Source organism: Eleutherodactylus coqui, chromosome 2 (genome assembly GCF_035609145.1).
Source record: "Eleutherodactylus coqui strain aEleCoq1 chromosome 2, aEleCoq1.hap1, whole genome shotgun sequence".
In the NCBI taxonomy this organism is placed as follows: domain Eukaryota; kingdom Metazoa; phylum Chordata; class Amphibia; order Anura; family Eleutherodactylidae; genus Eleutherodactylus; species Eleutherodactylus coqui.
Window position 1 is genome coordinate 133,300,228 of NC_089838.1, and position 15,879 is coordinate 133,316,106.

A 15,879-nucleotide genomic window follows, 5' to 3' on the forward strand; every position below is an offset into this window, starting at 1 on the left:
TTGGTCTACCGAGGGGAGTATATTGCTTTTTTCTCAAAAATGGGTTATTTGAAGCCCAAAATAAATCAATTAAAGCTCTCCACCACATTTGTTTCCTGTCTCTGTTTATTCTGTATGACTTTTGATTTCTTGCATAAACCTCTTAACCAGACTTCTGCGCTGTGGTGTGGGGCCCCCTTGTGGTGATCAGGCAAACTGTAATAGGGCACCTCCCCCATGTCACACTGAGTTCTTCCTCCTTTACTACTTCATTGACTGCAAGCTGCCAGAAGCCAGCCCCCTGAGTGATATCAGAGCAGCCCAGCACACAGGGAAAAGTAAGAGCCCAGGACAGAGGGAGGTGAAAAGTGGAGAGCCAAACACTAGCACCTCAACTACAGCATGGCACTAACAGTACTCTGCTGCCTCACACTCCAGCTATGGAGCCTTCTCTTCTGTGTATCTGCACAAGCACAGGCTGCTCAGCAGCAAGAAGACAGCTTGTACATGTGGATTGATGCTCACCAAGCAAGAGTGTTAATAGGTAGCCACCTTTAGCTGGGGATTGACAAGAATTTACACTTTAAGGGTATTTTCCAAGTCACTGGTGTTGCAGTGCATCGATACACTGTTCAATAGTGGGTGCATTGTGATAAAGCACACAATGTGTATGTACCTGTCTTCTTATCACCATAACATTTATTCCCAGGCTTTGAAGAAGATATTTTGATTGTTTCTGAGGGGAAAATGGCACCGTTCACTCATGATTTTAGGAAAGCCCAGCAGAGGATGCCAGCTATTCCTGTCAATATCCAGGCAATGAACTTTACATGGAAAGCCACTGGACAGGTATGTCTAGAATAATGCTATTAAAAGGGTGACAACCAGGATAGAAAAATGACTAAATGTGTGCTGCTAATAGATTTCTCTGTTTTAGAGCTTAGATGAACATTAGTATGTGTTTATCTCTAAATTATGTAGATTCCTCCTACAGTCAATGGTTAACTAATATTTCTATTGAAAGCGCTATACAATTCCTGGAAAGTAGTACTAGTGAGTAAAAGGCTTATGAAGCTGATGTTAAAGTAGTTTATTATAACTATATTAATGCATAAGAATAAGAAAGTTCAATATGTGGTAATATTTTGCCTGCCCTACGCTTTAGAATGACACTTATATATATAGTGCTGTGCAAACGTGTTAGACAGACGTGGAACAAATGCTGCAAAGTCAGAATACTTTTAAAACTAGTGAATGAACAAAAGGGAAATCTAAATCAAATCAATATTTGGTGTGACCACACTTTTGCCTTCAAAGCTGCATCAATTCTTCTAGGTACACTTGCACACAGTTGTTGTAGGAACTTGGCAGGGAGGTTGTTCCGAACATCTAGGAAAACTAACTGCAGATTTTCTATGGATGTAAGTTTGCTTAAATCCTTCTGTCTCTTCATGAAATCCTAGACAGACTCGATGATGTTGAGATCAGTACTCTGTGAGGGCCATATCATCACTTCCAGGACTCCTTGTTCTTCTCTACGCTGAAGATAGTTGTCAATGACATTGGATGTATGTTTGGAGTTGTTGTCCTGCTGCAGAATAAGTTTAGAGCCAATCAGATGTCTTCTGCCTTTGAAAAAAATCCTTTGCAGCATTGTTTCTACACCTGCCTAAAACTTTTGCACAGTACTGTGTGTATGTATATATATTATTATTATGTAACATTTAGAAATGTTTAACTTAATAACAATTTTATATAATAGTATTTGTAAGCAAGTGAACAAAGTTTTGCAGGCTCACTCGTGCATTCAAATAGCTCATGTGGTTGGCAGAGTTCTGGCAACGTTCTGATCTCGTTGTGCCATTTAATATTTCAGGAGGCAATGTGAGTCCCCAAGCAGCTGCCCCATACTACCAGCTGCTCAAACACAAAACTGACTGTAAATATGTCACACATAGTAACTTGAAAGAGAAACAAAAATGTGTGTTTAACCTTTCTTTCAAGATCATCCAAAACAAGGTCTTCATCAAAGCAGCAAGGCGACACAGTGGGTAAACTATCCCCAGAGCATTGCAGTAAGAGTGATCATGTGGCATTGTGATGTGTGAAGAAATACAGGCTGCCAATTCCAAGTAGTAGATTAGCTGCATCTATAAATCCGCCCCAGAAATAAGCCCCCCTGTCATACTCTAAATAAAAAAAAAAGATTCATGCCTGTATAAATACTTGTGGAATCTTAACATCCCTTTGACTATGGATCAATGGTTCATTCACTGACCATGACTACTATATTTCTTTTATTAATATTTACTTTAATGCTTAGTATCAGTAGTTCAGATTCTTTCCTACTAAGAATTATGAGTGTCTCCAACCAGCAAATGTATACTGCACTCAAGGGACATATACCTTTACAGTGCTGCATGTCACCAAACAGAGGAAATACCTTGCTTCCTGACCTCTGGAGCAGAATTTCCAAAATGGAATGTCAATATGTTTACATTCTGTGGGCATGGCTTTTTTTTTTACTTAAAGGGGTTCATATATCAAGAGTGTGGCTCCCAGCCTTTAATATTGAGATCCTGTTCTTCTGTGGTATTTTGCATCTTGGTGTTGTAGACATGCCACCAGGGATCAAAGCACAATGCTGCTGAAATCCCACTTCATTTAGTCCAGCAAGCATGTGCATGCCATCTGTTCTATCTGATAGAAAACAGCGGTAAACCACTCAAACTTTGGCCAAAAAAGGCTTTAGTGCTTAGAGATGAGATGCGAGGCACCTTGTAAGTTACATCTGGTTTCCATAGTAGTTTACACAGTATAACAGTTCAGTACACAACCCCTGTGCTTCACAACAGCGCACATGATATCATTAATGTCATGCAGATCAGTCAGTGAAATACCCAAGACATTTAGGAAGAGAGGAAATAAAGTGATATTACTGTACATGTCTGCCATATGCTGGCAGTATTATCACATTATTAATTTGCAGCCTGTAATAATTATACTTACCTCTGCGCTCATAATGTTCATCTTGTTGTGGATAGTGCAAGGTGGTCTTATCTATAACAGAGCTTTATATTTCCTCTTATGATAGAAATATGATTGTGTGATATTTCTACAAAGGCTTTATGATACTGATTTCACCACTTAATGGGCCTGTAATGTATGTTATCTATGACATTCCTATACATTCGTTATGATAAGATTTGTAGTTAAAATACTGTATATTATACAAAACTGTTTGGGTCAAAACCACATATTTATACGACAGTGATGCATTTGAGGCACAAGTACATATAGGCCATTATATATTATAACATCATTTTAACAAGAACACAAGAGGCACAAACATTCTTTTTATTCCATTTAACTTTTATTGGTTGCTTAAAGGGGTTGTCTGTCTCATTGGGACCTCCACTTTCTATTAAGGTGTTTTCACCTGCACCCGGGGTTGCGCTTTCCTGTTCCATTCGGGGTGCAGGAAAGGGGAATCCTCACTGCCAAATGGCTCTGCCTCAGGACGGAACCAAACAGCGCTAAACAAGTCCATTCAGTTTCCACTATGATTCTATGATAGAACCTCTGACCGTACGTTCCAACACAGATGTGAAGCCAACCTTAGCTAGAATGTAGAATCTCTACCTGCAGCAGACGTTTAGATAAGTGGATAGCTAATTACTATTGACACTGCTGTCGAAATTATGATAAAGTTCAATTTCTTCTGCTGTTTGCGGAGAGTCCCAACAGTAGGACACCCCCCTCCAGCACAGTCAACTAGTCAGTTTAACCCAGCAAGAAAAACAGTAGTTGTCCAAAACATGCATTTCTATAATATTTCTGTTCTGTAATATTTAATTTAAGCTATATGTCCTATATTTATAAGACTTATTATAATATGCTGACTTAATATTTATTCTGAGCCTTCTCGCAATAGATTTAGATAAGAATGTATTATTGAATTACTCTATAATAACCATGGTTGTCATACTTTTTTAAGTTGTGCTTAAGTGAAAGAGTGTAATGCATTAGGATTGTATTATAACATAACATTTTATTTACAAATTTCTTAAACATTCCAAGATTATGTAGTGCAAAATCACATAAACAAACAGTAAACGAAAACTTAATGGAATGCAACTAGCATCAATAGTAGAAAATAGGTCTGAGGAACATTATGCTTATAGGATCAAAGCAATACTTGTAAGGGAGAATACCTCCTCAATACAAGATGTAGTGCTGCTTACCATATTGTTTTTGTTATGGGTTACTCTGTGTGTCTTTATGTAAATTAATTTGTATTCGGGACTTATGTGACACAATTATGTCTACTGCATGACCTCTTCTCGTTATATTGACGAACAACGCAATAAGATGATTAGAGTACGAATATTGTAAGATACTCTGAATAAAGGCCTATTTACACAGGATGGCTGTCGGGCAAACGATGCCTGACACTCGTCCCTGTGTCTCCACGCTCCCGTGCTCCTGTATGGGAGCTAGCAGAGCTGTCTCACTCACGGAGCAGCCAGCAGGGGGGCAGGGCAGTGCAGGAAATTTCTCTCCTCTCACTCCCCCTCTCCATTGAGATAACACAGTGGCCGTTCACTACTGAACAGCCGCTATTTAAACTGCACGATGAGCTTAATCGCTCATCTTTTATGCTGCATAAATGATGAGCAATGAAGCTCATCGCTCATCATTCAGTTTAAACAGCCGCCGTTCCATAGCGGACAGGCGCTGTGTTATGTGAATGGAGAGGGGCAGGGGAGCGAGAGGAGAGAAATCTCCTGCACTGCCCCGCCCCCTTGCTGGATGCTCCATGAACCAGCCTGCTCTGCTAGTTCCCGTGCAGGAGCACGGGAGTGTGGGGATACAGGGACGAGTGTCGGGCATCGTTTGCCCGACACTCGTCCTGTGTAAATGGGCCTTAAGACCACTTATCTGGGAATGGAAAGTTTTTTTCTTACTATAATTGTTATTATAGAATTAAAGATACATACATGGAATATATAGCACAATATAACGTATGTAACTAACTCTTCTATAACATCTTTCTTACTGAGCCCGAGTTATGTATTTCTATACTGTAATATGTAATTCATATACCACGACACTACAGATCTCTTGAGCCCCAAAGCAAAATGTGTACTATAGAGAGATAAAGAGTATAAAGTACAGTATTAATTTCTATAGTAAAATATATCTGTACTGCATAATTCATTTTTGTGCGATTGTCATTATATCCCATCACAACCTTGTAGTACTTCTATTCTCCTATATCTAAAATGGCCTTTTTACAAATCAGGCCCTAGATGCGATTGTAAACTTTGCATTCCCTAAAGTCATACCACTGCTACAATGTACAGTACTCGTCTGTTCCTCACAAGTTTACTTGAATTAAGAGAAAAGTATCTTAATGCATTCATGCCAAGACATGTATTCCAATCAGTTTAAAGGCAAGCAGCTGGTTTTGTTGATTAGCTTGCTGTTCTGCCAATGTTAAAAGTATTGTTCTCACCAGAAAACTAAGGAATGGCGTGCATTCTAAATATACTTACGCAACAGGTCCAAAAATGATGATTAAAACTTCACATAAACACCTGTGGTACACAACCCAAATATGGAAGTCCAAACCCCTTTGGAACAACACAGCACACCAACAGCCCAGAGGAGACATACTATATAATGCTAATAAACGCTTTGTGGAGAACTGATACCTCAAATGTCAAACCAACACTACCCACCTGCATGTATTTATGGCTTCCTCAGGGAATCAACTGCTTGAACATGTTAGCCATCTTTCTATATAAAAAAAAGTTTGTTCTTAGGCCGGCTTCCCATGAGTGAGAAAATCACGCGAGATTTGTGCGTTGAAGGACACTCAAATCTCGCACAAATATGAACTCCGTTCTTTTAAATGGGGTCATACTTGTAAGCGATGTTTTCCCGCATTGCACCACGTGCTCTCACATCGCATCTCCCATGTTCTCAATGGGGCCGGCGGCAGCATCACTCCACATACTGGGTGCACGGGGTGCGATGCAATGTGATGCGAGGCGGTTTTGTTACAAAAATGCCTTGCAACAACGCAAAATCACATGTTGTCGAGCACAAAATTGGGCCATGATTCACGGCCCAGTATTGCATTCGCCCATGTGAAGTTAGTCTTAAGAAGGAAAAAAACAAGAAAGTGTCGCACACGTACACACACACATATATATATATATATATATTGTTACACACAATGTAACACAAAATATGATGTGCTAATGGTATGATGCATAGGAAAATTATTACATTTACACTTTTATTACCATTCATACTAAAAGGCTCATAGAGGTAAGTTAGCGACAGATTCAAAAGTGTGTGCAGAAGATATCTGAAATTATGTGCAATGCAAGACAGGCGCGAATCAAAACTAATCCAAACAACAGACTTGCCAAACAGCAAACGATGCACATAAGTATGTCTCCTGCATAGGTTAGCTATAAAATAGGCCTATGGTTTAAGATGTATACACCCTATTAATTATTTAATCTGGGATGGAGACATGGATAATTATCGCTATGATTATAGACATAGGGGCAGAAAGGGGTTCCATTGCACCACATACTGAGCACAGTCTTAATTAAAGATTTCCAATTTCAGCAGTGTATGAAAAGGCAGCTAGCTTGCTGAAGCAGATAATTCTGTGAGAAAGGAAGTCCTATTTCTTTTGAATAGACTATAAGATCATTTATATGTGTGATAATAATATACAGTTAAATGACAGTCATACAGTTAATAAATAATACAATTATTCAAGTAGAAAATATTATTACTATACTGTTACTGAACAAAATGCAGTATACCAAGGCTAATATTATATTACCTATATTTACACTATACAAGGGATAAAAATATTGCTTCAGTTCAATGGGATTGAGCCTGCAGTACTATCCCAGGCCACTGCAGCGTGAACAGAGCTCTGCTTATTCTGGCATGCAGCCACTTCTGAAAACAGCTGGTCAGTGGGGGATTCCTGCCTATCTGACATTGATGACCTATCTTGAGGATAGGTCATCAATAAGGAAAAGCTGGAAAACCCTTTAAAATCCAATAACTCACAGCTGACATCTTCTCTGATTAGAGTTAGTCACTTTCCTTTTCATCTCAATGATCCAGACCGCTATAACAACTTCTTGCAGCCATCATGCATCTCAGCAGAGTTTGCTGCATAGTTTTCTGTAGTTCCTCCATTTTCTAGTACCGTCCCCAACTTTTCTTAAAATATATAATGGATAGTCACATAACCCCATTCCCACTGCTGGGTCCTCTTCCTACTTCCCATGGCCAAGTGTAGGTGACGCAGTGTAATGTAATGACCAATACTCTCTTCTCCAACATACATTTCAATTGGACATGCATTCTGAGAATATGGATACAATTGAACGTGGCACTCACTCTGGGATGGTGGGCTCCCTTCCAGCTAAATAATGGACAGCTGTGGTCTCCACATCCATAGGATATAAAACTGTGGCACCGTGATTTACCAGCTTGAACGCTTCCTTGACTTTCCCTTGCTTCATTCCCTTCTGTACAGGCGTTGAACCGTACTGAACACATTTAGTGAATGCATAAATGCAAGAGATTCTGCGGCCTGTATCTGCACATGCACTAGATGCATTCATTTACTGTTCAGCACCTGCACAGAAGGGGACATTGCAAGCAAGAGTCAGAGATGTAGCCTTGTGAGCAAATCATGTAACCGCAACCACAGTGCTAACCACTGAGCCACTATATTCAATGGAAAATAGTTCAATATAAGATTATTACATTTACAAAAAACAAGCAGTAATACTCGTAGCACTTACGTATTGTAAATGACATTGTTGCCAATAGTACTTATGTACTTATGTGTCCTTTTGAAAGATTTGTCAATTATTTTGACTGACCTTTTGAGAAAATGTGCTCTTCTTCCACGAGCAAATAGGGACTCTAGATTAAAGCCTTCGCTTTCACTACCATCAAGTGCTTGTACTTCCATACTAGAATATCTTGCAACATATTCATGCCTTTGAAATGGCTGTCAATACTTGATTCTTTGAATAACTGTAACAAAGGTAATTACAAGCACAGAGTTATGCCACAGACAAACCAATTTTGCAGACTGGGTTAAATGAGGCATATACAGTCAATAAAGTTTTAATTACAAAAGCATTTTAATTCTGCTCCCTTTTAACTTACGTGCGCTATTGATTATACTTTCGTTAGAACATAATCAGGCATTTGGTCTTTAGTGTGCCCGGGGTGTTTTATCCAAGACATCAAAGCCACTCTGTAAGTCCTAAGAACAAAGGCTTAATAGTTTGAAGCCTGTCCAACATCAGTCTGTACCAGTTAGCCATGTGTCTTACCTTTCAAGGCATGGATTAATTTTCTTAAAAGCTAAGAACCCTTTATGGTCAAATAAGCTCAGTAGTTATCACTGCAAGATGACACAGTAGAAAAGCTAAAGTTTGAATTTGTCCTGGAAAGTCTTTCATCTAAATGTAAAGGTGCTAAATAAATTTCTGAAGTATTCCAGGGAATTAGTTGTGGTGTATAGTGGTCAGATTCTTCCATCTCTCTGCAAATATTTTAAGATGTGTTGACACCATCATTTTAGATGTATTACGATGTGGTATGATGAGATTGCTTTCTCAGGACAGCTTCACTTGAGCAAATAACCACAGCTAAGTAAAAGAGTGGCATTCATTCATTCAAACGATTTGTTCAGCTTCAGTAGTTAGTGGTAGTACTATCTATTGTACAGCTAATTTTAAAGCATACCTGAGTTTTCTAAAATACACCAGGTTATCGTTTCCATCTCATTTGCTGCTGTTTGCACCGTTTCATGTCTGTAAATTCTGATTTTCAGGGCTTCCCCATTTTTCTGCGGTTGTGCTGTTTCCAGTGTACTTTCAAGGAGGTGGCATGTAGGAAGCCTAGTATTCTGCCAGTAGTTCCCTGTCCTGCACTTCCTTGCCCTTTTTTCCTAAGCTGCATTGCACAGTCTCTGCTCCAATCAGGGGAGGCAATATCTGAATTCCCATCCCTCTGCTTTCCCAGTATGAATAAGGAATGCATAGACATTCTGGACAAATGGTTAGTAAACCCACTATAATGTGCGCACAGACACACATAGATGTTGTAACAGCAGGAGAGGCAGAAACTGTCCAGATTGTTATCACAGTTTCTGCAGATCTGTCAGCCTGCAGCTTGTAAGTACAGGGAAGCTGCAGAGAAGATAGCCCTCCCCACTCTTGCTATTGAAACGTCCCTGCGTCCTTGTTACTTTGGAAGTTCTTTACCTATCAGAGAGTGGATTACAGAGAATCTGGAAGGGAGACCCCTAGTGGCAGCCACTTCAAATGTGATTTACAGTATTAAAGCAACATCATTTTCAATGCAAGTATATTACAGAAATGAGTTGACTAACACATGCTAGTAGATAAGCATAAATTGTTTAAAAAGTTAGTGTTCCACTAAAGGAAGTCTGTTAGATCGATTTTAGGGTTTAGCCCAATAGCATGCATAGGTGGGTGCTGTGTAGACAACCGTTAACAAATACCTTCCCTCTCTGCACAAATCTTGATATATCCCTGAAATCGTTTTTTTTTCAGTTGGAGCAAACATCTGATAGTCTAGACTGTCTCCCCGTTGCTGCACACAAATCCCACCCAAACCACGACCCTTGCTTAAGAATTGATGCCTGCAGTTCAAGGAAGCTGGACACATCGATCATTAAGGAAGATAGTACAGACCAGTCACAGCTAGCAATCTGCCCTTTGGACGGTTTGCTACAAACATACATACAGCGCACACCACATCTCTGATTTCTGGGACCTATGCAGAGGACAGGTATGTTGACACCTGTCTGCGCGGCTCCAACCTATGCCTACCATTGGTTTAGACCCCAAGATAGATCTGACAGATTTCCATTAAAACTTTCTATAAATAAATATTAATGATAAACTTAAAAGTATGTGTCCACTATGGGGAACTAGTTCTGTAGGATGCAAACTGGTACAGCAGCACATCTCAACAGCAAAAAGAAAGGAATCAGCTCACTGCTAACTGCAAATACATTTTATCCACCAGGAACAACCGCAGGTGCAGGGAAGAAAGATGCTGAGCCGGTTCCCAGGTATATGCAGTCCAATAGACAGTTCCAGCGCCACATTATTCACTCTCATTAAAAGTCCATTAATACAGTGTTCCCCAACTCCAGTCCTCAGGGACCGCCAACAGGTCATGTTTTCAGGATTTCCTCAGTGTTGCACAGGTGATGTAATTATTGTCAGTGCATCAGACATTGCCACAGGGGTTCTTACCATAGGATATCCTGAAAACATGACCTGTTGGGGGTCCCTGAGAACTGGAGTTGGGGACCCCTGCATTAATATATTTAGAAAAGGTTAAAAATATAGTGTATATATCTGAAGTTAAAAAATACCAGCGTTTAAATGTTTCATTCTCATGAATAAGGACCTGAGATGTCTGAAACGCTTAAACTCTGGTGTTTTTAACTTTTGATGTATACACCAAAATTGTAACCTTTTTTGAATAAAGTATGTCATTTTAATGAAGGTTAGAGATGAGCGAGCACCAAAATGCTCGGGTGCTCGTTACTCGGGACGAAATTTTCGAGATGCTCGAGGGTTCGTTTCGAGTAACGAACCCCATTGAAGTCAATGGGTGACCCGAGCATTTTTGTATATCGCCGATGCTTGCTAAGGTTTCCATTTGTGAAAATCTGGGCAATTCAAGAAAGTGATGGGAACGACACAGAAACGGATAGGGCAGGCGAGGGGCTACATGTTGGGCTGCATCTCAAGTTCCCAGGTCCCATTATTAAGCCACAATAGCGGCAAGAGTGGGCCCCCCCTCCCAACAATTTTTACTTCTGAAAAGCCCTCATTAGCAATGCATACCTTAGCTAAGCACCACACTACCTCCAACAAAGCACAATCACTGCCTGCATGACACTCCGCTGCCACTTCTCCTGGGTTACATGCTGCCCAACACCCCCCCCCCCCCCCCGCATGACCCAGTGTCCACAGCGCACACCAAAGTGTCCCTGCGCAGCCTTCAGCTGCCCTCATGCCACACCACCCTCATGTCTATTTATAAGTGCGTCTGCCATGAGGAGGAACCGCAGGCACACACTGCAGAGGGTTGGCATGGCTAGGCAGCGACCCTCTTTAAAAGGGGCGGGGCGATAGCCCACAATGCTGTACAGAAGCAATGAGAAATATAATTCTGTGCCACCGCCATCAGGAGCTGCACACGTGGGCATAGCAATGGGGAACCTATGTGCCACACTATTCATTCTGTCAAGGTATCTGCATGCCCCAGTCAGACCGCGTTTTTTTATAAATAGTCACAGACAGGTACAACTCCGCAATGGGAATTCCGCGTGCACCCACAGCATGGGTGGCTCCCTGGAACCCACCGGCTGTACATAAATGTATCCCATTGCAGTGCCCTGGACAGCAGAGCTAACGTCAGATTAAATGCAGGTGGGCACAGGCAGGTACAACTCCCTATTGTGAAGTCCCTGTGGACCGACAGCATGGGTGGGTGCCAGGAAGCCACCGGCGGTACATAACTATATCCCATTGCATTGCCCATCACAGCTGAGGTAATGTCATGTTTAATGCAGGTGGGCTTCGGCCCACACTGCATGCCCCAGTCAGACTGGGGTTCTTTATAAGTAGACACAGGCAGGTACAACTCCCTATTGTGAAGTCCGTGTGGACCGACAGCATGGGAGGGTCCCAGGAAGCCACAGGCGGTACATAAATAAATCCCATTGCATTGCCCAGCACAGCTGAGGTAATGTCATGTTTAATGCATGTGGGCTTCGGCCCACACTGCATGCCCCAGTCAGACTGGGGTTCTTTAGAAGTGGACACATGCAGTTACAACTCCGTGTGGACCGACAGCATGGGTGGCTCCCTGGAACCCACCGGCGGTACATAAATATATCCCATTGCATTGCCCATCACAGCTGAGGTAATGTCATGTTTAATGCAGGTGGGCTTCGGCCCACACTGCATGCCCCAGTCAGACTGGGGTTCTATAGAAGTGGACACATGCAGTTACAACTCCGTGTGGACCGACAGCATGGGTGGCTCCCTGGAACCCACCCGCGGTACATAAATATATCCCATTGCATTGCCCATCACAGCTGAGGTAATGTCATGTTTAATGCAGGTGGGCTTCGGCCCACACTGCATGCCCCAGTCAGACTGGGGTTCTTTAGAAGTGGACACATGCAGTTACAACTCCGTGTGGACCGACAGCATGGGTGGCTCCCTGGAACCCACCGGCGGTACATAAATATATCCCATTGCATTGCCCAGCACAGCTGATGTAACGTCAGCTTTAATGCAGGTGGGCAAAAAATTTATTGGATTACACTGTAGGCGAGGGCCCCAAAAAATTGGTGTACCAACAGTACTAATGTACGTCAGAAAAATTGCCCATGCCCAACCAAGAGGGCAGGTGAAACCCATTAATCGCTTTGGTTAATGTGGCTTAATTTGTAACTAGGCCTGGAGGCAGCCCAGTTAAAATAAAAATTGGTTCAGGTGCAAGTTTCAACGCTTTAATGAGCATTGAAACGTATAAAAATTGTTTACAAAAATTATATGACTGAGCCTTGTGGGCCTAAGAAAAATTGCCCGTTCGCCGTGATTACGTCAGGTTTCAGGAGGAGGAGCAGGAGGAGGAGGATGAATATTATGCACCAATTGATGAAGCTAAAAGGCCCCGTTTTTGATGGTGATAGAGAACAATGCTTCCATCCGCGGGTGCAGCCTACGTATTGTTTAGGTATCGCTGCTGTCCGCTGGTGGAGAAGAGAAGTCTGGGGAAATCCAGGCTTTGTTCATCTTGATGAGTGTAAGCCTGTCGGCACTGTCGGTTGACAGGCGGGTACGCTTATCTGTGATGATTCCCCCAGCCGCACTAAACACCCTCTCTGACAAGACGCTAGCCGCAGGACAAGCAAGCACCTCCAGGGCATACATCGCGAGTTCAGGCCACGTGTCCAGCTTCGACACCCAGTAGTTGTAGGGGGCAGAGGCGTCACGGAGGACGGTCGTGCGATCGGCTACGTACTCCCTCACCATCCTCTTACAGTGCTCCCGCCGACTCCGCCTTGACTGGGGAGCGGTGACACAGTCTTGCTGGGGAGCCAGAAAGCTGTCAAAGGCGTTAGAGAGTGTTCCCCTGCCTGTGCTGTACATGCTGCCTGATCTCCGCGCCTCCCCTGCTACCTGGCCCTCAGAACTGCGCCTTCGGCCACTAGCGCTGTCGGATGGGAATTTTACCAGCAGTTTGTCCGCCAGTGTCCTGTGGTATAGCATCACTCTCGAACCCCTTTCCTCTTTGGGTATGAGAGTGGAAAGGTTCTCCTTATACCGTGGGTCGAGCAGTGTGTACACCCAGTAATCCGTAGTGGCCAGAATGCGTGTAACGCGAGGGTCACGAGAAAGGCATCCTAACATGAAGTCAGCCATGTGTGCCAGGGTACCTGTACGCAACACATGGCTGTCCTCACTAGGAAGATCACTTTCAGGATCCTCCTCCTCCTCAGGCCATACACGCTGAAAGGATGACAGGCAAGCAGCATGGGTACCCTCAGCAGTGGGCCAAGCTGTCTCTTCCCCCTCCTCCTCATCCTCCTCATGCTCCTCCTCCTCCTCCTCCTCAACGTGCTGAGATATAGACAGGAGGGTGCGCTGACTATTCAGCAACATACTGTCTTCCCCCGCCTCTGTTTCCGAGCGCAAAGCGTCTGCCTTTATGCTTTGCAGGGAACTTCTCAAGAGGCATAGCAGAGGAATGGTGACGCTAATGATTGCAGCATCGCCGCTCACCATCTGGGTAGACTCCTCAAGGTTTCCAAGGACCTGGCAGATGTCTGCCAACCAGGCCCATTCTGCTGTAAAGAATTGAGGAGGCTGACTCCCACTGCGCCGCCCATGTTGGAGTTGGTATTCCACTATAGCTCTACGCTGCTCATAGAGCCTGGCCAACATGTGGAGCGTAGAGTTCCACCGTGTGGGCACGTCGCACAGCAGTCGGTACACTGGCAGATGAAACCAATTTTGCAGGGTGAGCAGGGTGGCAGCGTCTGTGTGGGACTTGCGGAAATGTGCGCAGAGCCGGCGCACCTTTCCGAGCAGGTCTGACAATCGTGGGTAGCTTTTCAGAAAGCGGTGAACCACCAAATTGAAGACGTGGGCCAGGCATGGCATGTGCGTGAGGCTGCCGAGCTGCAGAGCCGCCACCAGGTTACGGCCGTTGTCACACACGACCATGCCCGGTTGGAGGCTCAGCGGCGCAAGCCAGAGGTCGGTCTGCTCTGTCAGACCCTGCAGCAGTTCGTGGGCCGTGTGCCTCTTCTCTCCTAAGCTGAGTAGTTTCAGCACGGCCTGCTGACGCTTGCCCACCGCTGTGCTGCCACGCCGCGCGACACCGACTGCTGGCGACGTGCTGCTGCTGACACATCTTGATTGCGAGACAGAGGTTGCGTAGGAGGAGGAGGAGGGTGGTTTAGTGGAGAAAGCATACACCACCGCAGATACCACCACCGAGCTGGGGCCCGCAATTCTGGGGGTGGGTAGGACGTGAGCGGTCCCAGGCTCTGACTCTGTCCCAGCCTCCACTAAATTCACCCAATGTGCCGTCAGGGAGATATAGTGACCCTGCCCGCCTGTGCTTGTCCATGTGTCCATTGTTAAGTGGACCTTGGCAGTAACCGCGTTGGTGAGGGCGCGTACAATGTTGCGGGAGACGTGGTCGTGCAGGGCTGGGATGGCACATCGGGAAAAGTAGTGGCGACTGGGAACTGAGTAGCGCGGGGCCGCCGCCACCATCATACCTTTGAAAGCCTCCGTTTGCTGGTGGTGGTGGCTCCCCGGCTGATCTTGGCGCGACAAAGGTTGCACACCACTGTTCGTCGGTCGTCTGCACTCTCAGTGAAAAACTGCCTGACCTTTGAGCACCTCGGCCTCTGCATGGTGGCATGGCGCGAGGGGGCGCTTTGGGAAACAGTTGGTGGATTATTCGGTCTGGCCCTGCCTCTACCCCTGGCCACCGCACTGCCTCTTCCAACCTGCCCTGCTGCTGCACTTGCCTCCCCCTCTGAAGACCTGTCCTCAGTAGGCGTAGCAAACCAGGTGGGGTCAGTCACCTCATCGTCCTGCTGCTCTTCCTCCGAATCCTCTGTGCGCTCCTCCCTCGGACTTACTCCAATTACTACTACCTGAGTGATAGACAACTGTGTCTCATCGTCATCGTCCTCCTCACCCACTGAAAGCTCTTAAGACAGTTGCCGGAAGTCCCCAGCCTCATCCCCCGGACCCCGGGAACTTTCCAAAGGTTGGGCATCGGTCACGACAAACTCCTCCAGTGGGAGAGGATTTGGAACCATTGCTGCCCATTCTGGGCAGGGGCCCGAGAACAGTTCCTGGGAGTCTGCCTGCTCCTCAGAATGTGTCATTGTAATGGAGTGAGGAGGCTGGGAGGAAGGAGGAGCAGCAGCCAGAGGATTCAGAGTTGCAGCAGTGGACGGCGCAGAACTCTGGGTGGTCGATAGATTGCTGGATGCACTTTCTGCCATCCACGACAGGACCTGCTCACACTGCTCATTTTCTAATAAAGGTCTACCGCGTGGACCCATTAATTGTGAGATGAATGTGGGGACGCCAGAAACGTGCCTCTCTCCTAATCCCGCAGCAGTCGGCTGCGATACACCTGGATCAGGAGCTCGGCCTGTGCCCACACCCTGACTTGGGCCTCCGCGTCCTCGCCCGTGTCCATGTCCTCTAGGCCTACCCCTACCCCTCAGCATGCTGTATTACC

General features: G+C 44.6%; 1 protein-coding gene across 1 annotated transcript in view; it reads left to right on the forward strand.

Moving 5' to 3' along the window:
• Window positions 1-298: 298 nt before the first annotated feature.
• WIF1 (WNT inhibitory factor 1) overlaps window positions 299-15,879 on the forward strand; it is a 98,716-nt gene continuing 83,135 nt past the window's right edge. Inside the window, exons 1-2 of the mRNA XM_066591575.1 lie at window positions 299-523; window positions 689-828. Coding sequence (XP_066447672.1) covers window positions 382-523; window positions 689-828 — 282 coding nt within the window. The 5' untranslated portion in view covers window positions 299-381. The remainder of the gene's footprint in view (window positions 524-688; window positions 829-15,879) is intronic.